Source organism: Limulus polyphemus, unplaced genomic scaffold, assembly GCF_000517525.1.
Source record: "Limulus polyphemus unplaced genomic scaffold, Limulus_polyphemus-2.1.2 Scaffold257, whole genome shotgun sequence".
NCBI classification, from domain to species: Eukaryota; Metazoa; Arthropoda; class Merostomata; order Xiphosura; family Limulidae; genus Limulus; species Limulus polyphemus.
In genome coordinates, this window is record NW_013665867.1 from 403708 (window position 1) to 429945 (window position 26238).

Genomic DNA, 26238 nt, shown 5'->3' on the forward strand with positions numbered 1-26238 from the left:
CACAAGAACGTCGAATCTGAATCACTTGAAAAAAACACGGGGGTGCTTAACTTTTTTCCAGGTGTATATATTAACATACTGTAACAAGGCCAGCATATATACGATAACAATACTTTCTTTTACACGTGTATGTTTATTTCATATGCAGGGTATGGCAATTATAACACCTTAGCCGAGGCAAAGACGTAATTCGGACTTTAACTTCTTTTTTAAAACTACAAAATATCGAATAACATCACGTCTTATCACCAAAACCGGTCGACATAAGTTAGAAAAAATATTAAATAACTAGTCAATGTTCTATTGATCTACAAGAGAATAATTTCGTAGATATGATAGCCTTATTACACTTGGACAAAGGATGAAACTATATTTTATCTTCACTAGCTGTTGAAAAGAGTGCAAACTTGAAAAGTAAAATAAATCCTTCAAAGTACTATAGAAATTCTCTGGAAAACTTCCTGTTCTTTTGTCTTTTTTCTAAGTAAAACATTCAGCATGAAATGTTTTAAATTCTTAAGTACCTGTGAAAATTTCGCTTTTTGTTAACGGTATCAGAAATTGGGGAGGTGTCTGATTTCACGAGGCTTTAATTACTTGATTGCAAAATTATCAGCTCTGATACAAACCCATGCTTAGGAGGCACGTGAAGTTTGGTATACCACGGTGATGTTTTCCATGCTCCAAGAACAGGAGCTTGTCGTTGCAACCGAGGAGCAGGTCGAGATGATTCCGTTGCCGAACTGCGTGACTGCCTATTATCACTAGGGGGCGTAGGTGAAGGTGTGACGAGCCGAAGCTGTCGCTGTACTTTGCATGGTCGTTGGTATGGACCATGGTCTGGTTCTAAATTAATACAGTGATATCAAAATAACATATATGTGGCCTTCTACACGTTCTACAGAGGATCAAAGGTTAGACAATTTAATACCTTTTAGTTGTGAATGCATATTTTAAAATCTCATTTTAAACAACATTACTAACAGTACATCATTAACACCTGAGGAGCTCGGGGCTTTCCAATTTCAATTTGAACTTCTGCCCCTAAATATTGATTTTATTTTCTGTAGTGGCAACAGCATGTTGAAGCTTCAGATCTCGTCTTTGCACGAATGGAATAGATGAACTAGACCAAGTCAATAAAATCAACAACGAAACGAACGAACCAGTATCAAGGTGGGGGTGATTCAGATTATGAAAGGGATAACCATAATTCATGTCGTAATCATACATTCCAGGTTATATTTTACTTTCTAGATTGATAATTTTAAAAAACCACACGAACTGGCAATGCATACGTGGCGCATGTACACAGTTTAACAGAAAATATGAAAGCGTATCAAATGATGCATAAAAATGTATCATTAGAGTAATGAATATCATCAACGATAATTCAAAAATACGAATTAACCTAGCTAACTTATTACATGCCAGTATCAAGAGAATACATGATAAAATATTTCTCACTCTAGCGGTCTAATAAAAATATTTATAAAGCAACACAGACTCGACACACGTAATGTATTAGTGCATTCTTTAATGGAAATTCAACTATCAAGAGAACGAGAATCTTGCTACACACACACAAACACAACTTTTATAACCAGCTCTCACGGTTTTTCTACCTGGACAGCTGGATATCACAATAGACACGGAACTGTCAGACACCTGGCGACGAGGTTCGTGGCGCCAGACTTGTTGTGATGTAGATGTTGAAGAAGTAGGTTCGGTGTTAGCACGTTGGACGTTCGATCTATGTTTTCGATGGTACAACACAGAAATATAATATAAACACACAAATACATCACCCAAAAATTTGGTGCATACTCATGCGGTATAGTAAGTTTTATGAGCTTGAAAAATCATATTTGCAATAAATACGATTATTTTCTTAGAATTTTAAAAACTAAGTATATATATATATATATATATATAGAATCACAACGAATAGTTAGTAGGCTTATACATATGTTCTTTCTGTAATACAAGCAATATTTCAAGATGTTAATGCAATAAACTGCCTAGAATGTCAACAGCTAACATTTTCACCGAAACTTGAACAGATATGTGAGGTACCTCAAAGGAGAGGAAGTCCACATAAATGTAGAAAGATTCTAAAAGAACTTACAAGCAGGACAGCAATACTGGACCAGGGGATGAACAATACAAACTGACAAGTCACCAACTTGGTGTTATTAACATGTGTAACTGTAAGTTGAACTAAGCTATAAGTACAGGGTGAGCCATAATTATGCACCCCTTTGTAAGCTATCCTGATACGCATTAACAGATAAAGAGAGACGTTTTTTTTTATTGCTTTCAACTGACTGTTGAAATGGATGGAGCAGACATGGAACAATGTGGTAATGTGCAATAACGAATGATTTGTTTTGATTTTTTTGTTGTTGCAAAGCTACACAGAGGACTAACTGGGCATAGCAGTCTCTAATTGTTAATTGACAGACAAGAGGGAAGGAATCTATCTACTGTGAACTCTTGCCTAACAGAATAGTGAAATTTGACAGCGTACCCACGGTGAATGGATAAATTGTTCTGGACAATATTTCACAGTAACACTGTCAAGGATTCGAGAGCCCTCTTTTGAGAAATATTATTGTAAAAATCTAGTTTATCTTTAAAAAAGAAATCTGGAAAAGAATTTCACAACGCTAAAATAGGTAAATATTCTGATTTTCTAACAAACGATATAAAAGTGTAATAAAACAATTTTTTCTGTTAATTTGCAGACTATATATAGAAAACTGGACATAATGCTTAAAGAAGGAAGACAGTTTCAGAGTTCAAACACAGCGCCAGCCAATGAATATGCAATATGTACGATTTATCCTATGGGTTCCCAAGCTTTTCCAGTTCTATACCCCCAGAACATTGCGCATCCTAACTGAGGACCTCTACCCAATATAAATCTACAAGATAGTGGGTACATTATTAATACTGTGTATTTTGCGTTTGTTGAGGCCCCAACCCTGACATTTTCGTGCGGCCTCCGGGGTCCACAGTCTCTACTTTGGAAACTACTATTCTGGCCAACGAAGAACACACTGCTACTTCTATACTGTACCAACAGTAAATGTCAGTTAAGCTTTAACTGTACGAGTTTATGTTGTTTTCTTGATTCTCTGTTGAACTTCAAACTTTCTTTTTTCAGGAAAAGACAGAATTCCAATATTTTAATTGTACCAAAATGCGGTTTTCGCGAGTTTACATTCTTGCCCCCTTCGATGGCTTCCGAGCTATATTTGGATAAAACAAACACTTCAAAAGGTCGCACGGGTAGTAACCGTGTGTCATCAACGTACTTTATCCAAGATATAAAATAAAGGTTTCTTAAGCCATCTAATCTATATATAATCTTATTCATATTATACAATAACATCTGTAAAGTTCTGATAACGCTGAATACTTGATACGATCCAACTTATAACCTTTATTTAACACTCAGTCTGCGAGTCAACGAAACCGAATTCGGGGAATTGGGTGGGCTACAAAGAGATGCCACGGTTTCCAGTACCCAAGTTAGAAACAAAAGAATGTGAACTCCGATAAAGTGGTCGTTCTGTTAACCTAAGGAAAAAAAAGAAAAAGAAGAAACTACCAAAAGAACTCACCTCTCAACAGTGTTGGACAACGAGTTGCGGGGGTTTAGGGGGGGGGGGGGTTGGCTGAACTGTGTTCATCTTGCATAAAATAGTAGAAGTGTTCATGTTCAGGCAGGTACTGCACTTAGCCACTTTATAGCTTTTCTCGTCCATTTCTATCGATAGAACTTACAGAAACCGTGGAGAAAACGACTTTACAGAACTGAGGAACCAGATCTTGTATTGCGCAACTTTGCGGCCACTACTGTATCTTTTGTAGAATTTTGGATTGGGTTATGGGTTTTACTCTCTTATAGACTGGAAACTAGTACGAATTTGGCCACGCTGTCGGGAAATTCTGATTTGAGATACCACAAGGAGTTCAATCTCTTTTCAGAATTGGAGTACCGGAAAACTTTGTTTGGGCATCAACCCATCAAACATGTTTCCCTGTCTCGCGGACTGGGTGTTAAAAATGCAGATCGATATGGCAATCACCTTGATAATTTCAAAACGATAAAGAAAGAAAGAATATGATATTTATAGGAAGTCACTTAAAAAGTATTACTGAGTAAATAATTTCATAATTATGTAATCCACATTTATCAGCCAAAAACTACATTTCATTTTAAAATTTATTATGTCACTATAAAACAAACCATTACTCAAATTAAAACATGTACACATTATATTGTTGAAATTCAACTATGTGATAAGTCTAAAGAAATCCTTAGTTGGTTAAACGTACATAACTGGAAAAAAATTAAAGGAAAATCCGATTGCACAAAGAAAAACTGACGCATGCCTAATTAAACACACATTTCAAAATGGTTTTAAAAAAGTGATCTGTACATAATTCACGTAGTTACTCGTTTGTTTTTGAACTTCTGGTTATACGTCGTAAAAATATATAAACATTCATTTCTTACCAAAATATTTACAATACATGGATAAGAGACCTCGATTAATATATATTAATATATATCCGCGTAACTTGTTTGTCTCTTCGTGTTTATTGGTAGCTGATTGGCTAATGTTAGCTTGACTATTTAATACATGCTTCTGGGACCTAATGAATATGTTAATTACCAACGTAGCATATATTTTACCGCGCCATTTTTGCTAAATTGCAAAGAAATATACCGTAATCAATTTTTTTCTGACTTGATAAACTTTTTTACAGACACACGTGTGCACACAACCACGAACTGATAAACTATACATTAAAATCAACTGTACAAAAAGGCAATTGTTTCAAACATATATTCAATTAATAATTTAGCTATATATCATAATGTGAAATAGCTATCATTGTATGTAAAGCATTTATCATATTCAATTATCTACTGCTATTCATTTGAACTCTTAAATCAAGTAAGAGACGGTCTTCTAGGTTCAAATAACGAAAACCTCTTGGACGGTGAAAATAACTCCCGTAAATAATCTAGTGCCTTCCCGGGTAGCTTCTCCATGGTAACGAACGTGACAAGATCATTTTTAGTTCACCTTCTACAAAGAAGACAGAGGAACAAAGAAACGATAAGGTGCAAGATAATTCGCATTTCTTTTTTAAATATCCGCACACCAACGTAAACGTCAGTAGATATGTATCACGTTAAATTTCCATTCCAAAATTTTCCACTGATGCCAAACTATACTTAAAACACGGTGGCTACGCTCGTTATAAAACAGTACTAGTTTTTGTTTTTCTATGAGACTAGGATTTAATATACTGTACTACTAGCTCCTAAATTATCTCGGATAAAAGTTACATAACTATTTTTTCAACCGCGATAACGACAGTACTATCTTCAACATGTTCGTAAAAACTGCTATTACCAAAATGTTGACTTTGTTTTTGTTGAAGGCACAAGTAAAGAGATCGAGATTGTTTTATTTCACTTGCCCACGAACCACTAGGTTAACACGTTTTTACCAATCACTGTGACACGTACAGTCCCCAATTTCTGTTAGACTAAAACTCCGAATTCTGAAGTGATATAAAGTTAGAGTCTGGCGCAGAACGTTTCCTTTAAGCAGCGAATAGCAGTCTACAATGTTTTTGTAGACGTGCAGCTGCTCTGCTCCAGTCCAGTAGGCTATTAACAGTTGAACAGATCTGAATCAATGAAAACCATTTTCTGATGACGTACATCGTCTACAAACCTCCGGTGTATATAACAAATCAACCAACCACATCTGTTTATTCACACCATGCTTTGTAAGCTACAATTACAGCTTTATCCAACTAGAAGAACACATCTAGGTCTTCTCGAAGCCAGGTTCCATTACAGGTACGGTAAACACCGTATTGCTACATGGGTTTGTATCGATAGAGAGAGAAGAGCTAACTTTTTAACTCTTCAAGCAAAACATACCTACGAGTTTAATTAAAAACGGTGTACAAGTAGTAGCATAACACTTCTATATGAAACCTAGTAAATGGTGCATTACCTTTAACAGATGCGATTGTGTGTTTTATCACATTTTAATACCAGGTAGACTTGTTTCCACTGGTATGCTTTAGAACACGAGTCCATTTTATAAACTAGTGTTGCTTACAGTTTTTATGGGAATAAAATGTATCCAAGATGTTACAACACACATAAATATAAATTCCATTGTATTAACATGCGGTCTTAAGGCCTGTGACACATCTGAAAACAAATCTTGTACAAAACTATATTTTCTAATTGGTCATAAAATCTGTTTATTCACGACAAATATTAATTTCTAAGTTATTAGTTTTCTGCGGATCAGTTACTTTCAAGTAACACAAACTTAAAACTATTACATTTCCAGACACGTTCTAAAACACGAGGCATCACAAACTAATACGACACATATGAACAAGCACTGGGCTTACAACACGGAGGTTTTAACTTTAACTCTACACCCAATGTCTCTCGTTTGATATATTCTAAAATGATAAGCCCATAACGTAATTTCATGACATACAATGAATGTCTAAGAAAGTCATAAGGCAGCTTGAATATTGTTCGACTGATACTCAGCTGTGAACTTCCCACAATAAAGAGAAAAAGTCACCTTAAAATATTATAGTAAAACAACTGCTTATTAGCAAATGTTTAGTATAAAATTCGGTTGATAATGATTACGGAGAATGAGATGCCATAGAAAATTACAGTACGTATTAGTCAACCAACCAAAGTAATAAAAAGCTTTTGGATGCTGATGCATGTAAGCGAAATGCGTCACCCAATAAGGCCATGAATAAACCCAGGTCAACGGGACACGTGCTTAATTGGAAAATACATTTCAAGCCTGTATCATTAGATAAAGAGAGAGAGAGAGAAAAAAAAATCAGCAATTCGTTTTATCAGCAGGAAGCAGAGGCAATTAAATCGACAGGTTGACGAGAAATTTATGTAGTCTAGGATGTATTAACAAGATATAGATGAATATCTCACACCACGTTCAGGGAGGTGATAATGATATAAGAACACTAAACTAGAGGCCTACATAGCGGGGATGTATGGAAGGAAACATATACTGGGCAGAGGCCAAGCGGCCTGAATTCTAGGCACGTCAGAGATACAGATAAGGTCTCGCCAAACTCTAAGAAAATTGAGAAAGAAAATATATGAGTTGACAAAATGTCCCTATGCTGATGCGACGCATTATTGGTACGTAACCGATTGGAATCCAGGAATAGTAGTTATGGCTTTGGTTCATTTGTTCAAACAATCAAAAACCGAAGAAACACGTGCTGTGGTTAGGGTTTGGTTCCACCTAGAACGACGCCAACACCCTATTAATTAAGTACAAGAAGCCATGGTTTGGGCACACAGAGAAACAGCCCCCCCCCCCAAATAATAATAATAAAAAAAAAAAACAGCCCGGCAGCCGGCAAGACAGCACAAAGAAGAAGATAGCCCTTCCGCTCTTCAATGAATACTCTGAACAGATGACAGCTTTAGCGTCTGTAGAAAACTTTCACCATTCGAACTTCCTGCAAGTTTAAAAGCCTTCTATACTTCGTCTAGTAACGTAACTAGTATACAGTATATTACAACAGAAGGTCTAGTAGGAGTCAAGATACTTAATGATTTACTGAGTATCGCGGAAATGTTAATAAGTACAGTAGAGGAATTGTTCATGTTGGAGAGAGAGAGCAAGGTGGATGCAAGTTGTCGGAATTTGTTCAATCAAATAAATGTTTCATGTTACCTGGTCTCCCAGTTGTTTCTTTGTTCTTTACGTAAATTTCCTCGAGTTGGTGGCTTGTGAGCCTTACCCGTGACTGCATATAACAAAATATCCTAGTAACAAATAAATTCACTTATAACGAGTATAAGTTAAACCCAACGACAAAATAGAGCCCGTTACAATAGTCATAATATAACTAAACATTTTATAAAACAGGATGCTTCTGCAAAATCATTTGTACAAAATCATATTTTTTTTTTTATATGTAACGTCAGTCTTCAGTACTCTGAACCGAATACTGGGGTTGGTTGTCACGGTTGTAACACCCATGGGCCACAGCTGTAAGTGTGTTCAGCGCCATAACGCGGCTCGAACCTTGGCACTTTACATTCACAGCCAGGTACGCTAATGACTATGGCACGTCCGGCCCGAGTATGATCAGATAAAAACAATCTGAGTGTCATCACTGGTTTTTAGAAAGATAACTGTAATTTTCAGTTGATAGAAAACTATTGTTCTAACTCCCTCCCTTTTTCATATATATACACACACACACACACACATACATACATACATACAAGAATTAACATTTTATGCTAGAGACTTCCCTAAGTTTCACTGTATTAAACTTATCAAATACACGGTAGCTTACCACGAAATTTATATTCATAACACAGTAGCTAAAATACAACCGAGTTTCTTTAATCGTGATGAAAATGTAATAAATAAGCTTAATAATCCACGAATCTTCCAAAAACGTCTTAGCTTTTGCGCTACAAAAAAAAAAAAAGGTACATTGATTTCAGATAAAGTAATGAAGTTTGAGCCTGATTATAAAACAGGGTACTAGTTTGTCTTGGAATCTTATTTTTTATTTTCATACATTGATATAGTCTGAAATATACCACCAATATACTTTTTTGAAGATATATACTATTTAAAAATTAAGACATACAACTTTTACCTATCTTACCAGCCTCTTGAGGATCCCCAAAATAGTGGTATTTTTTTTCAAAATGCTAATAATTTAGAAGTAAACCAACTTTTATAGAACAGCAATATCAAAGCTAAAATCCTTACATAGCATATTCAACATACTTCATTTTAAATTAAAGTTTTATGGTATGTAACGTCAATCAATGGTACTTAAGCTATCTGTGCATAGTTGTCAGTAATTATGATTTGTTTGTTTGTTTTGGAATTTCGCGCAAAGCCACACGAGGACTAGCCGTCCCTAATTTAGCAGTGAAAGACTAGAAGGACGGCAGTTAGTCATCACCACAAACCGCCAACTCTTGGGCTACTCTTTTACCAACGAATAGTCGGATTGACCATCACATTATAACGCCCCCACGGCTGAAAGGGCGAGTGTTTGGTGGGACGGGGATTCGAACCCGTGACCCTCAGAATGCGAGTCAAGCGCCCCAACCACCTGGCCATGCCGGGCCCAGTAATTATGAATTGACAGACTAGATGAAAGGCGGGTAGTCAACAGAATCCAATATCAATTCTTGGGCTACTTATGTCTGAGTGAATGGTGGGAGTTGATCGTCACATTTATAACGCGCCTAAGTGTGGAGCGCGATTTTTATACATATATCTATATATACATATATCGGTAAGGGAAACTGGACAACTTGTCTACCGAACTAGTGATTAGATTCCATTTCGGGTACTTCCGAGTATCTTCGTCAGGGCGGAGTTTTAAACTTCTTATGGAACACTTTTAACGAAGAAACTTGTAAAAAATATTTTAATGTCATAGAAAAAAAATTACGTTATCTTAATATTCGAACCACAGCCCCCCCCCTCTCCCAGTTTTTACTTAAATTGGTAAGAGAATATTTAAATCTGTGGGTGCGTTATAAAAGTAACAACCAATCCCTTAGCGTGGACGGTGGGTGGTAGGCTGCTGCTGATTGGTTTGTCTTCCCTCTGTTTTTCCAGTAGTTCAAAATTAGGGTCGGCAACAGATGCACATAGCACCTTTGCCAGAAAACGCAAATATAAACATTATGCCTTCTCCAAAATAAAACACTGGATCTTATTATATAATGACATCTTACAATAGATATAATGTTTGGTGCACAAGTTGTTATCGTTTCATGAGAACGTATACATATTTCTTTTTCAAATGAGAACAAAGTGGGCGTGAAAAAGTGGAGGGTGCTTTAAAGCATCAACCGAGAAAATAACTTCTGGAGTGAAATAAAAAAAGGTCAGTGCACATGGTTTGGTCTTAGCGCAAAGCTAGACAATAGTTTATACGTACTCTGTCCCCCGTGAAGAATCGAGCCCTGGATTTTAGCGTTGTAAATCCGTAAACTTACCGCTTATCCACCGGTGGACAGAAGGCACACGAAAAACATACAAAACCACTCAATAACCAGACTTTTAATGATTTATAAAATACATATTTTTAGAAAGAAAAATAGCTATAGTTTATAAAGTTTATTTTACTTTTTTTCTCCGCTCTACTCACAAATTTATATCAAAACCAGTTTTTGTTATTTACTTTCAAAATAAAAAACGCATTGTAAAAAAAAAAGTTTTCAAGTTATACAATAGGGAATCCTCAATAGCCGCGGCACTCGAATTTTTTTTAGACAGGAGTGGAGTAAATTAATCTACGAGACCTTTTTTTATACTTTTTATTAGCTATATTTTTGTGCGCCAGCAATACCAAGCATGGGGCGCGCGTATACCTGATTCGATTTTATTACTCATCAGAATTTCTACCAGCCTACCCTCAAATTGAAATTATTTTAGGCAAGATTATAGTAAATTAATCTATGAGACTTTGGGCGTGATCAAATACATCAATCGAAAGGGTTTGATCTCCTGAGTACAAAACTGCAATTATATCTCAAATCGGTCAAGAGATGACGGAACTATGAATTAAAAGTTTGTATTTGAAAAAACAAAACAAAAAACAACTCCAAGCCATTCTATGAGCCGCTTTGCCGCGGCTAAAATAGTGCTGTTGAATTAACCAAGAGTATGCAAGTTCTCAGAATATAGTACTGGTGATAGCAGTATACCATAGGAAACAACAACGAAATTTTTCTACATATCTTTGGAGTGATTATTCTAATTGTTTTAGTCAAAATTTTGAAAATCCACGCAGTAAAACTCGAGAACTCACAAAATTTTGAATTTCCTATTAGAGGGCTTCATTGTGAAAATTTAAAAAATCTAAAGGTAGATACTTATTTTGAACGATCCCTTACATGCTCATGCTAATTTTCACGAAAACTAGTGTGACCTATCCTGAGAGCCCAACCCCAACTCTTGATACCTCTTTTTTTAAGGGGAGGGGTTAATACGAAATTTTTGAAAATATAAAGATAGGCTAATTTTGAACAACCCCGACCAATTACAGAATTCAACTGTATACGAAATCAGTTTATAGTATAAAAAAGAATTCGATAAAAGACAAATTGTACATGTATATAACATCACAGAGGCAAATAGACATTATAAAGAAGCATTTTGCCCATAGCCACTTTACGCAGTTTTGTTATCCCTCAGCATCGAATGATCCCCGAGATTTCAGTTTTCTATATACAGGCTCATTCATAACAAGACGAGCCCAAATATAATTATTAACTCAAAAAATATATACATCAGGCACGCGAGCAGTCACAGTTCTGCTTGCTACCTTTAACTTTTACTCAGATGATAATTTATATATATATATAATTTGATGATAACTCATATTTTTAGCCTTAACGACAAGACATACTGACTGATGTAGTTTAATATATAGGTTCCTTGGTCCAAATTGTTTCCTCGTTCGAACTTAATCCCATTATCTTAGTGCTGGTTGTCTGGTGGCGTTCCACATACCTGAACATGTGGTTGGACAGAGGACTTTTTTTTTTCCTTCGATGTAACTGCGTGTTCTTTAATAGCATCTTTCAAAAGTTCCAACTGTTGAATCTATATAATCTCGTTCACATCGAAGACAGTTATACATATTTACATAAATATAATATTCCGTTGTCTGTTTATGTAACTACTTCGCAGGGTGTGGATGGATCTTCTTCAAAATTGGTATGGTTGTTTGTTTGGTGTTTTATGGCCCAAAGCAACTAGGCTATCTCCGCGAACAACCGGTAAAAATAGTAAAAATAAATTGTAGTAAAATGTAAAAATAAAGTGAGTTAAAACCAAAATATGTCCAAAGAACAGATAAAAGAATTAAATAAAATTAAAAAGACCAATTGTTCTTGAAAAATTGAAAATACAATCAAGTTGGACAGTGTCACCATCGCCAATGACACTGTCCAACGTCAGGGGTAAACCCTTACAAAACACGTGACTAAAATGGTGCCGCCTCTCACGGTCGTAACGACGGCACGACAATAAAATGTGAGCTATTGTGACTTGAGTGTCACAAAGGCTACACATTGGAAGGTCAATACCAGATAAAAGGAAACGACGAGTTAAAAAACTGTGACCAATGCATAGCCTTGCCAGGACAACTTCCTCCTTCCGATCCTTACGGAAGCAAGACGGCCAAAGAGTAACAGAAGGTTTGATCTGGAAAAGCTTGTCATGACGTTGCTCACCCCAAGTCGACTGCCAACTGGCGCGAAGGCGCGCCTTGAATATAAGATCGTAGTCCATGTATGGACAGGCACGGCCATGACGGCGCCAGAGCAGACGAACTTAGCTGCGGTGTCAGCGAGCTCGTTCCCTCGAATACCGATATGGCCAGGTATCCAGAAAACTGGATAGAAACGGAACATAGAGAAGAATGGGCCAGTCATTGTTGAATACCGACGAGAACAGTGTGAGAACTAACGTTAAACGATCCCAAGGCCAGTAGAGAGCTAAGAGAATCAGTGTAAATAGTACAATCGCTGTACTGCATAACTTCTACATGATCCAGGGCAAGAGAAATAGCATACATCTCGGTAGTGAACAGAGAAACTGTAGAGGGGATCCTGCGAGCAACTACCGAGCCACAACAGACCATGACAGAGCCTACACAGTCACCCGATTTCGAACCATCTGTGTAAATAGGAAGAGAAGAATGGCTTGAAAGATGTTCAGCAAAAAGAAGACTGTACTTCCAATCGCGAGTATCCACCTTCCTCATATGATTCAAGGAAAGGTCACAGGCAGGGATGGTAATAAGCCATGGCAAAATGGGCTGATCACTGGGGACAGCAATGTAATCCAATGGCAGACCCAATTCAGCCAGTTGTGCCCGGATACAAAGGCCAGAGGGAGGAATTGCAAACCGTCTGTTCTGAAAGAGCATGGCCCATTGAGGGAGAAAGACACAATTCCCAGTGGGATGCTGTGGTAAGGATCGAAGCTTTGTAGAGAAAGTTGCAAACGATGGAGGTGAAGAGGGAGGAATTGCAAACCGTCTGTTCTGAAAGAGCAGTGAAAGATGGCCAGTCCAACTTCCATCGTAGCACTCAGGTCGGGTGGCATCGATCATGGCCAACCTCCCTCAAAATGAGAGGAAAATAATCACTGCCCCATCGGTCACTGTCAAGCATTCAAGAAAAGTGAAGGGGAGCAGATCGAGTGATCTATGGTAGTGAAAGACTGACTAGGTGCATGAAAATAAGTACAAGATCCAGTATTGAAGAGAGAAAGGTTGAGATCTGAGAGCAGATGCTAAATGGAACAACCCCTCCCACCAATAGCAGCACCACCCCAGAGGGGGTTGTGTCCATTTAAAGTCTCCCAGGATTAGAAAGGGAGATAACAACTGTTCAACAAGAGCATCAAGGTCTGGTTGATCATAAGTCTCACCAGGAGACAGGTAGAGAGAACAAACAGTGATAGTACGACCCAAGGAAATACAGATGGCTACAGCTTCCAAGGGTGTATCACGTGACACAGATAAGGAGGGCATATGCTGGTCGACCAGCAATGCCACCCCTCCATGCACTCGACCATCATACAATCTGTCATTCTGGTACAAATAAAACTGTTGGATGGTGACTGTATTGGCAGGATACAGAAAAGTTTCCTGTAAGGAGAGACATACGGGATGATAGGAATCAATCAAGACCTTAATGTCATCGAGATTAGAATAAAAACTTCGACAGTTCCACTGTATCAAAGTGGTCATTTTTATTTAGATGGAGGAGAACTGGGTGGAGAACTCTTTGGTTTACGACCACGCCATTTTTCTTTACTAGAAGGAGGTCTATCAACCTCCATGGATCATGCCCTTGGACGAGTGGGCAGATCTCTGTCATCAGACTTAGAATCCAGTGACTGAGGACGTGATCGAACGATCGTCCTGCATCTCAGGGCCAAAGAAGGACCCGAGGGGATACCTGAGGCCAGTGGCATAAGAGGAGGACCCAGGCAGTCACTGAAAGGAATGGTGGGAACAGAGATTGGAGTAGACATAGACCAGTCAACTCTGTTATCCATTGAAGGCAGAAGATTCCTCACATGACGTGAGAAAGACTCGGATGGAGGCAGAGAAAGGTCCATCTGCACTCCCACTGTAGATGGAGTAGGGAACAATAGCTTCCGAGCCTCGGGGTAAGAAATGTTGTTTACAGTCTTCTATTACTGTCCCCCTTTCTCCTCCACCCACTTAGAGCAAGATCTAAAGTAAGAGGGGGTGGGAACAACTAAAATTAACAAGTGTAGGCGTCATGATGTATTCCAATGACCGAACCGCTGGCACTGGAAACATCGGAGAGGGTTGGGAATATATGGCTGTACCTTTCAGTTCAAATAACCTGCCTTGACAGCAGGAGGACGCGGCGATGAAAACATCAAAATGAGAACATGGGTAGGCAGATAAAGTCCGTGTTTACGAGTGGAGATACACACGCACCGCAGAAACTCCTTGGCTAGAGAAACCAGCGAGGATATCCGACTCGGGGATGTTCATCATATCCCTCTCGACAGTAACTCCTCGTGAGGAATTCAAAGAAGCATGGGGAGTAACCTCAATGGGTAATATCCAAAATAGCCTTGGAATTCAGGAGAATGTCACTGTGCTTAGCTGTGGATGTTTCCATCAAGATGTCTCTAGAACGGAGCTTCTTAACTGACTTTGGAGAGCCAGCAAGCCTCTCTAGTCCCTTCTGTATAAAAAAAGGGAGGCACTTGCCCTAAAGATTTATCAGACAGGAAATACATGATCAGGAAGCGAGGTACAGGTGCACAATGTGGTGGAGACTGCTGTTCAGAGTCTTCAAGGCGTGGTCGTTTACCAATGAGCAAACACAATAAAAAAAGAGAGTAACTATGAAACAAATTTTGTTTATATTTTTTCGAATATTTGCACAAAGCTACACAAGGGCTACCTGTGCTAGTCGTTCCTAAATTTGAACTGATAGACTAAATGGAATGCAGTTGATCAACAACACCCACCTCCAACTCTTGTGGGAACAGACCGTCACTCTTATAATGTATCCACAGATACATATGTAATCACTGCTTGGGAACACCACACCTCGTTACTTGTTGTCAATCTAGACTGTACCTGCTTTCTCGTTAGTCTGACAGGTCTTAATGATCAACAATTTAATTTTGTTGGGTTATTAACCTGACATTCACATGATCTTTCATTGATTTATGATTGGTGCATCTACAAAGTATCGTCATTTGTTTAAAGGTAGGGCACTCTTGTAAATATTTCAGCTAGCCAGAGTGCAAACTAGCCAATGTATATCACATTGTGAAAATACATTTACATAGCAAAATTTTGATGCATAAATAAACTTTGTGTTATTTGTAACATGTGTACGAGTTATTTTCATTCCACAAATTACTATATTAGTAAGATACAGCACGCGAACATCCCATTATGGAAGATCTTTCTCGATTCTGCAGGTTTAACTAAAGAGTAATGTTATAAAACTATATAACAGATGTTAAACGAAAGTTCCTTCCATATATATGTATGTGTGTGTGTTCCTTACTTTATGTACATTATATTTAGCCTGATTTTTAAATAAGCAAAATTATGGAAATAACACAGATTGTTCTATCCGCGTTTCTTAAGAGACTAAAGGCGTGGCACAATACATTAATCTTGTATCATGTAATTCTGAAGCGTTTGAATACTCAACTACATGAAACACCGCGAAGAAATTTAGCGAATATATTAACAAGCAGCTCCACCAACCTGACAAGTCTTGAAGAATGAATTATATACACCACTTGCAGAGAAACTTACATGGAAACCCGTATGAGAAACGGGTATCTGAGACAATAGTTTTCAATCTTGGACCAAGATATCCCAATAATCAGCCAGTTATTCGTATATCAGATGCTTTTATGGACACAAACAGGTCTCGTGTAAAAAATTAATAACTATAAGTTAAAAATGATTAAAAAATTAAAACTTACGACTACTGATATTTTATTTCTAAACAACAGTTTGGAGCGCAAGTAATAACGATGACTATTTATATTTTGAGAATAATTCAAAACACGAGAGAATTACCTGAAGTACCAAGAGTTTAGAGAAACTACGTGTTGGCAGACAAAAGGCATGTACCATATCATTCAAATTATGGATTTTAACGACTTAATTAACTACCCGCAAGAAGCAACATCTTCATCAGCTTGGCAAAGAATCTCTCGTCTTTTGGTTCAGTTGAAAGATGGAAAGAGAATTTTAACGATTATTACCTCAGCTGAGGCAAGTCGAGAGTCTGCGTATCTGTCACACAGCTGAGATCTTTAAGAATAAAATGTAACATGATAAAGGTATTACTCGAAGATGAACCTAGGATAAGTCATGGACATTCTATCTATACAATAGTATGTACCAAAAGACAGTATGAAGTTAGAAAAATAAATAGGAAAATAAGTGGCCAGTATCAGCGTTTCATGGATTTTCTAAAATGACAAGTTACGGAAACAAGTTTTGTTTTTTAGGAACAGTTCGCTACAAGTTTTAACTATAATAAAAGCAGTGTTTGAAAAGTACAAAAAGGCAAACAGAACTAAAAATTAATGATAGGAAAAAAACAAAATGACAAAACTACTAACAGTTCAGTAAAACCAAAGAAAAAAAAGTTAAGGATTGAAGAAAACGAGTGATATATAATCTAAAGTATGCTTATGCTTCATGTTTATACAATATATATTTTAGTATATAAGTCAGTTATAAAAATATCGAATATTCAACAAACACAGCTGTATAAGCACAGAATTGGTCGACAAACTAAAACCTAAACCAAAGTCTAAAAACAACGGTTCACACACACACAAGCAGTAGTATGAATAAACAGAAGCGTTAAAATGGCAATCATTAAATATAGATAAATACATATATAGACACATGTATACGATATAAATATTTATAGACATATAACATGGACGACGCTATAAAACTACAACAGCATCGTAACCTGAAGCAAATTATTCAGTTATTTTTGCATTATCCGACATTACACTGATATTGCTATATTTTTTGTTTGTAGCGTACACTTAACCTTAGAAATATAGGCAGTACATAAGGATCCCAGTCAATTCATAAACATTTTTCGAAACTATCTTTGCAAATAATATATATCTACTATTAGGTATAATTTGTAATGTAACAATTGGAGAAAACAATAACAGGCAGAGCCATCTCTTGAAAAAAAAGTGACATTAACTTTAGAAGTTAACTGTTGATTCTACAAGCTATTATTTAATGTTTGACTTTTAACCTTATCATTGACATCAGTTTACTGTAATTAAAAATTATATCGGTATCCTTCTATAAAAAAATATATTTTAAAAAACACTCAGGTAATTTCAAAGCTGGAGTTAAAATATTATATTGTATACATCTAATACGAAAAAAAAAATAATGTAACAGTTTTCTTTGTTTGACAAACATACAAGTATTCCTAACAACGTATTACACAGAAGTCAGACACGAGTACGGGTTCTTGTACTTACATTTGACCTTATGCAGTAGTATGTACTGATAAAATAAACTTGTTTCAAATCACAGCTTCATCGGGAATAGATATATACAAACACGCCCTTCTATATGTGTATGTCCATATATATAGACATATAAACATACTTTAAAAGCGGGAGTAATAGAAATTTTATTAAAACGGAGACTGAAAAAAATCAATATTTTTAATGTATATATAATCATACGTGTGCATGTGAACAAGCAGTTCATAGGCATACGATACACACATTTCTCTGTAAACTATTAATTTATTATAGCTGTAATTGGTCTGTTTTATTTCTCTGTCAAATATAAAAAAAAAGGTTTGAACAGGGAAGATTTACATTTTTACTTAGTTCTTAGTGCATAATAATATTAGTATGTACAATGCCTGATTCATATGAAGCCTTTCGATGACTGATTAGGGATAAATAATTAAGGCTAAATAAAAAAACAACAACGAAACTTCAATTACTTCTCACAAATAAGAAAGAAGATTTAAAAAACGAAATATTAATTTCACCAAGCATATCAATTTCAAGCCTTTAGAAAACAAAAAGAACTGGCGTGGTTTCGCGGTTTCGAATCCCGTAACCTCATATGCTCACAGTTTTGAGCAGTGGTGGCGTTATATAGTTACGGCCAACTCCACTTTTCGTTGGTAAAGAGCAACCCAAGAGTTGTTGGCTGGTGGTGTTCATTAGCATCCTCTCCTCTAGTCTATTGCTTCTAACTTAAGGATGGCTAGTGCAAATGAACCTTGAGTAGCTTTACGCAAAATTCAAAATACAGAAAAAAAAAGACAACACCACCACGTGAGTCTTACTTCATTTATTTGCTTAGGTCTTCCAAGCAGTACTGATGAGCCGTGAATTCGGCGAAACTAGTCTGTTGCCGTGGGAGTATCGAATCAAAGAATAGACCAAACTTCTGCATCATCTTTTCTTCACCGACATTAAATTTTTGGTGAAGAAAAGAAATTAACAAATATATATATAAAAAAACAAAGACATTGGCTATTTTCCCACGTATGTAATTATTACAAATGATTAACTTACTAGTTCAACTTCATAATCGTTGTAGTAGATACCTTACTACCAATTTAAAAATCAGGAAGAATGAAGATGGATGTTTGCTTTCTCTTCAGCAGATTTACATTATCATTATTTAAAACTAGACTCCGGCGGCATTATTAATTAAACTCGTAAATTAAGCACCGAGGCTACTAATACGGTATAATAATGAACTTCTTAAGAAACTAAATAAAACAATCTCGCGCGCATTTGACTTTCTTTTTTTATTATTGAAAGTGAGACCAATTACAAGATGTTTAAAATTTTCGTGCAAACTTTCACAAAGGGAAATATTCGCACACCAGTCTCTAATTTTGAACTGATAGACAAGAAGGAAAGCAGCTAGTTAATAGAACCCACCGCCAACTCTTGGGGCACACTTGTCTGATCAAATAGTGATAAATGACATTCATTCTTATAGTGTGCCCACAGACCTAAATGTAGAATGAGTTTTTTGTTTTTTTTGCGACAGCTAGACACGAACCACGAATCCTCAGATTCACAATCCTGCGACGCCAATCACATTATAACAATGGCTTACTGATCCTCACATTCTTTAACAAGTATGTGTACTTCGATGTGTAACTCTGCTATTTTGCGCCTAAATAATGTTTTTAAACAATCGTTTATAGGTTTCCCTGAAAGGAAAAATTCAATTACGGGAAAGTGGAACACAGAAAAAAGGGGGTAGACTAAACACAGAACCCATATATTATAAACGAAAAGAAAATCAAAAACCAGGGAAATATGGGTATGATCAGGAAAACGTTAGATAAAACTAAAAGAATGGGATACATTTTGATTGGTACATACAAATTCAAAACGGAATAACCTTAAGTCACTTGTTTGTAAGATATTGAATTCATATTACTTTAAAAAGAAGCTTGTATCTACGAGATAAACTATTTATTTTGTCAGTATGTTATTACAGGTTAGGTTTAGGGAAAAGTTTCGCGAGTTTTCATATTGCAGGTTAGGCTTAATTTAATATTGAGAAAAAAATGTATGCAAGTTTTAATTGAAAAAAGTATAAATTATCATTTCTTGCAGCTTTATAATGATTTCATCATATCTTGAAGCAAACGAAAAATAACACATGTTGATGAAGACAGAACATATTACAGAAAGATAAGCGAAAGAATAGTATAATGTGCAAATTAATTATATGATCTAAGCATTGTACAGATATAATACAGCATAGAAGATAAACTTATCTGAATACATTAAAAAATGGAAGTAACAGTATTAATAAACACGAGCAAATCAGCAGAAAGGGGAATGATATTATGAAGATAAACTGAAAGTAACAGTTTTAACCACTGAGCTATTATTGATATCATACTCTTAAGACATTTCGAAAAGACATCTGGTACGTCATATTACACCTTGACATCAGGTGTTCCTGAAGCAGCTACTAGCGCGGGGGGAGGTGGGAGTGGTGCAAAACCCTCACAACTATATACAAGCTGTATGTTTAAAAGATCATATGGTTTTGATGGACGGCCTCAATATAGCCTGGTCACGTGACAAGGAATGACGTTAATGGAAAATAAAAATAATTTTCCAGTGGAACAAGGTCAACATCAAGGGCGTTTTCAATATATCCATAACCTGCCTTGACGGAATATCACCACCTTAGATTTGATAAGTAACATAACATGTTAATCTAATTTCTAGTTTACTTTTAGCTCATGGTAATGTAAAAATGCTTTACACAAATAGGGGGAATATAATAATAGATAAATAATAAAAATACGAGTTTTTCGTAGTTTATTTTACAATGATCATAACTTTTGTTTTATCACCTGGACGACACTTTATGCACACAACTGTTAGGTCAGAAAACTGTTCCTAATTTTGAACTGTGGATCACAGGGAAGGTAACCAATCAGCAGCATCCGTTGCCATACTCTTAATCGTGATTGGCTGACAATTCATTTCAGATTTGGAATTTTAGAAAAAACCTTAAACCGAAATAACGACCATGATTAATCAGATCCCGAAACCCTAAGAACCACAGTCAGTAGTTATACGAAAAAGAAAATTGTACTTAGGGAGATGAAGAACTAAACTAGAAAACAAAGAAACAAAAATGGCTAAAATTAGGAAATTACGCCAGTTTTCAAGGAATCACTTTCTAAGGAGAGAAAAAAAATACAAGTAAAATTATAACCAAATCAATTTCACCAAAACTGAATCGGAAAATGACATGGTTTTAAGATGAAAATTAATTATCTGTACATTCGCTTTTATTTTTCGAATATGTTGATTTTAATCAGAGCGCGAGAATCACATTTCAGCGTGAGTAGACGAGGACAATACATCTATCTCGTAGGTGCTACCGACAAGAGGTTCGAGTACATACACAACTCACTGTACATAAAGCATAATTGATGATTCATCAAACGCAGTGTTAACATGACCATCGCTCTTATATGGGTGTTTCTTCAACCGATAGCCCAAGAACACAAGGTCTTTGATAATTATCTTCGCTTAGCTCTTGTATTTATTGCTCTAACTAGACTTATACACACTGTCTTTCCAAACTGGTTAACAATTCCACTTTATTCGAGATTAGGCGTTTGTTTGAACCAATAAATAATTTATAAACCAACTATAGTAAAATTCAAAATTACGTTTTTTGTCTATTTTGTAAGTCAAGAAATTATAAGAACCAATGTTCCGCTGTGGTCAGAAATTTCACTCGTTAATTAAAATCATGTCGTTACTGCTACAAAGAATTACGTGGAAAGTCTTGCAAAAACACCGCAGCGAAATACAGGAATAGAATCACATCTATGTATATTACAGTAACTGACACATGCACGTTGATATTTAGTACAATAGAAAACTAGTTTCGCCGAATGCATCATCCGAGCGCCATAAATTACAATATTTTTGATACACATGTTTGTTAGTATTTTGTTACTTTCTGTAATAAAACACACATCATATGTGAATTTTGAAAGAGGGGGGGAAAAAACTCATGTTATACGTATTATTATTATTGCTTAAGAATTAAAACCATGTATTTTTCTACTTAACGTTTTTTTTTTTTAGCTCACAAATGTAGCTGTTCATATCAAAATCCATACCTTGATCAGATTCACTGTAAATTCACATGCATGGTCGCTATTACACTATAATTTCTACAAGGTTCGTGTGTCACGTGATATAATTATGATCAACAACTGGTACGAGAGATTGCTATCAACCAACCAACGCACAAGAACATATAAAATAAGTTGTGACATCAAGCAAGATGAGTAAGGTTTCAGTGGGTTGAAAACTATCGTTTGATGTTTATACATACTTTAAAACACACAAACACAATTATCCAAAACACCTTTTTAAGTTTTATAAAAATATTACGCTATTTACCACAACAGTTAAAAAAAAAGGGGGGGGGAATCGTCAATAGCCGCGGCGCTTGAAATTCTTTTAGGCAGGATTAGAATAAGTTGGTCCATGAGATCTTGGGCGTGGTCAAATACACCAATAGAAAGGGTTTGACCTCCTGAATCTAAAACTGTAATTAGATCTCAAATCGGTCAAGAGATGACAGAACTGCAAGCTAAAAGTTTGTACTTAAGAAACACTCTGTCATGGCTAAAAAAACTATCAATCACACAACACAAAAAAGTCATCAAGTTAGCCTCCAACAGTTTTGTTAAGAAAAGTAATGAAACAAGAACTCATCAAACCCCAATTCTAACCAATACTTAAAAATCCCAAGAAATAACAATCTTGGCTTTTGAGCCCAAAGCCTACAAAATAATAACTGTAATGCATATCATAAGAAATTACTTGTTTTGCTTGGTGAGATTATTCTCCTTTATTATCAACTTATGAAGGAAGTCAGACTTATTTACACAAATAAACTGGTGCTGTTCAATGTCATTTCCTAACAACCAAACATACTGTTGGCATGAATGTGCTTTGTAGTCTTTATGAGAAAAAACCTATACACTGGATAGATGATGTGAAGAAAAAGTGTCATTGGCCACTATTCAGTTCTTCACATTATATAGCAGCACAACAGCAGATATAATAATGTGTTCAAGATTACTGATGAGGAGTGGAATTCTCCAAAACTAGTATAACCCAATAACACACATTGATCGAAAATGTAGATTGAACTGGACCTCCCTTGAACTTAGACTTTGAGATTCAACAATTTTCAGGATACTAAGTTTATTTATTATATACTAATAACCTTTGAATATGGCACCGAATTCAGCTCAATCATACCATGATGACACTTCAAGTTGGGTATGTTGTTCATACAAACCTGAGTTCAGTTCAATCACACTAGACAACACATCTAAATGTCTGGAATTGTGAGGTTCAGTTAACACACAAAGTGGTGCAGTTATTACAATGAAAGCACACTATAGTGCAGCTCTTTATAACTTAAAAATATGCTATATATTTTCTGAACAAAAGTTTCTACATCTTAGCTGAACTATTACTACTTTGACAAAAAAAACAAAAAAAAACATCCAAAATTAAAATAATATTTTTCAATTTCATTATGCCAAAGAAGCATGTAACAAAATAACACTGATAAACTATCAATACCCATGAATGACCAGTTCCAAAGTACAGACCATCACTCTAGCAGTTTTTAAAAATTAACATACATTATGATTTCAATTGTTTCACATAGCTAATAACTTGTGTCTAAAAGTGGTCAACAACTTGGTATTTTAGCTACATGTTAAAAAAAGTCAGAGGCCCTTTTTATGGCTGAAGTTTAAAAAGTTTCTCTTAATGCCCCTTTGTAAAGCATTGAATTTATTTTTCCATCAATAAATATTTACAAACTACTTGTATATTTTATTACTGTATATACATAACACACACACACACAAAATCAAAATTAAAACCTATATTAAATGAAACTAGTATGTAGTTATTATTAACAAAATGATAGAGATATCATGCAAAATATAAGATGTATAAATATTGAAATGTTATACATATGAATACAGTACAGAATTCAGGAAAGTTACATAGGCACTACAATGTTGCACTATAACAATGCCCTCATACCCTCTTCAGCTGACATTCTATCATTGTTCAATACACAACTTAGAAACTGTTGCACTACAACGATGCCCTCATACTCTCTTCAGCCGACATTCTATCATTGTTCAATACACAACTTAGAAACTGTTGCACTATAACAATGCCCTCATACCCTCTTCAGCCGACATTCTATCATTGTTCAATACACAACTTAGAAACTGTTGCACTATAACAATGCCTTTATACTCTCTTCGGCCGACATTCTATCAGTGTTCAATACACAACTTAGAAACTGTTGCACTACAACAATGCCCTTATACTCTCTTCGGCCGACATTCTATCAGTGTTCAATACAACTTAGAAACTGTTGCACTACAACAATGCCCTCATACTCTCTTCAGCCAATATTCTATCATTGTTCAATACACAACTTAGAAACTGCATATACAGAAGAATGATTTACAATGGTTGTAAACTCTCTATTGTATAAAAGATACCAGAAAACGTAAATGAGTTGGTGATTGTTATAAAACCTGGGTAGCACTAATAAATGCTCTTTATTGCTCTACAGGTATCACAACAGCATTTTTACTAGCAAAAAGCAAGCACTATAGGTTAGTTACTGCTATTTACTACAAGATTGTATTGAGAAATTTCTTTTTAGCCAAGATCTCACCTATCTTCATTTTTTATACAGTTCTATTAATCTTTCCAGTATCTCACTACAACACTTCAATGATATATTCACAAGGCTCCAATATACAAGCATCAGTGCCATTGCATTGATATATTTAGCTGTGACACAACTCCACTTAATGGTTTATGTGCTACAGCATTGTGTCAACTAAGAACAAGTTAGAAAATAAATGCATTTCACTTAAGCCTTTTGACAACATTTTTCTTTAACAATTAAAATATTTACTCATGTAAAACACCATATAAAGAAAGCCAAAGGATTTTTTGTTGTGAAAAAGTATATTTGTGATGCTGTTTAAAAGCAGTAAAAAAGATTCCAGATAGAGTTTGAAGGATTTGACTGAACTTATGACTGGTGTAATTAGAGCTACAGCATGCCCTAACTTATTGCTATCACTACACTTAGACAAAGAAATTGCTTGTTACATAAAGGGAATATTTCTGTTACTAAACAAAAGTAAGTGCCCTACCAGAGAAACATTTTAAAGCTCTTCACAAATACATGAATGTAATGGCAAAAACAAAAATATGGAACCAGTAGATCATATTTCAAGCTTAAAAGCACAACAACTATTATGTTTTTGTAAAAGGCTCAAGCCAGTCTTCATTTAGAAAAGCATTCCCGTTTGACATTCCTTACAAGTACTATAATAATAATAATAATAATAATAATACACTGACATTTAAAAAATAAAAAAATTCATATACATTTTTCAGCGTTTTTTCTTTTGGGTTGAAAAGTTGGTTGTTCAGAAAGCTGATTATCTCTATTTGCTGACTGGAATTTTGTCAATACTTGACTTTTAATTAAACTTGAAACCATCTCTGATATTTCCTGATAAACTTATTTACTGCAAAAATATGTTGTCGTTTACTCTGAGGCTATTAAGCAAGCTTCAAAAGCCCAAGTACAGATCTACTATGTGATATGATTACAGAATACTATGTAAATATGGAAAGAACCGTTGTATCATGAAATTAACTATGTACATTTACTGCTTTTCAAACCTTCTACTTAATAAAAAGAAATAACAAACTTAGATTACCATACCTTGCCCTACTGATCCTTCAAAGACCAAGCTATTAAATACATGCACTTATTATAACAAATACATTTCACATATTAATTTTCACATTCTTTATCACATACAATCTATTAAAAGTAGACTATTTATATGCCCTAAATATTACTAACTCTTCAGCTTTGGTTTCCTTAAATGTGCTACAAACTATTTATGAACATTTACAAGTTTCACTGACATGATTCTCAAGTTTTAATTTACAATTAATGATTTCCAAATCTTAATTTACATGTGGTTTGTAACGTGTATAAGTTTACTGTTGGTACTAAAATAGTGGGTACAGCTGATAATGCACAGAACTTCTCTACGTTAGGATTATCTATACAAGCACTGCAAATGCTTCCGAAAATATAGAAAGTAAGGCCCCAGACATAAGTGCCAGAACCAAAGAGAAACTTGTAATTTGTATGTAAAAAATAAATATGAGTCATTTAGAAGAAAAGGAAAAATTGATGTAATTCAATGAGTTGAAATAAGAGTGCAACAAAGTTTGACCACTCAAAAACACATTAGGAATACCCATCTCAAGTTTGTGGAAATACAACAGAACACATACACTATGTATCTTGTGAAGTTTGTGAAATCTCCAAGATTCCTTTCACTGTAATTCTTCATCATAACTATTTGTGATGATAATCACAGAAAATTTAGGCTCAAGTTTCATCACTTAGTTATATGTCTTTTAA

The 26238-nt window shown here is 35.4% G+C and overlaps 1 protein-coding gene across 3 annotated transcripts in view; it reads right to left on the reverse strand.

Annotated features, from left to right (window-relative positions):
* Nucleotides 1-26238, reverse strand: part of LOC106478873 (SRSF protein kinase 3-like) — a 73021-nt gene that overhangs the window by 42686 nt on the left and 4097 nt on the right. The window contains exons 1-3 of one of the 3 annotated variants that reach the window (XM_022382553.1): nucleotides 5010-5123; nucleotides 1626-1753; nucleotides 630-846 (exon numbers count right to left, since the gene is read on the reverse strand). The exons of 1 other annotated variant lie outside the window; for it this stretch is intronic. In XM_022382553.1, the coding sequence (XP_022238261.1) occupies nucleotides 630-846; nucleotides 1626-1753; nucleotides 5010-5071 (407 nt within the window). In that variant the 5' untranslated portion in view covers nucleotides 5072-5123. Of the gene's footprint in view, nucleotides 1-629; nucleotides 847-1625; nucleotides 1754-5009; nucleotides 5124-26238 lie in introns of those variants that run through there. One more of the 3 variants, XM_022382554.1, reaches the window with a different exon arrangement.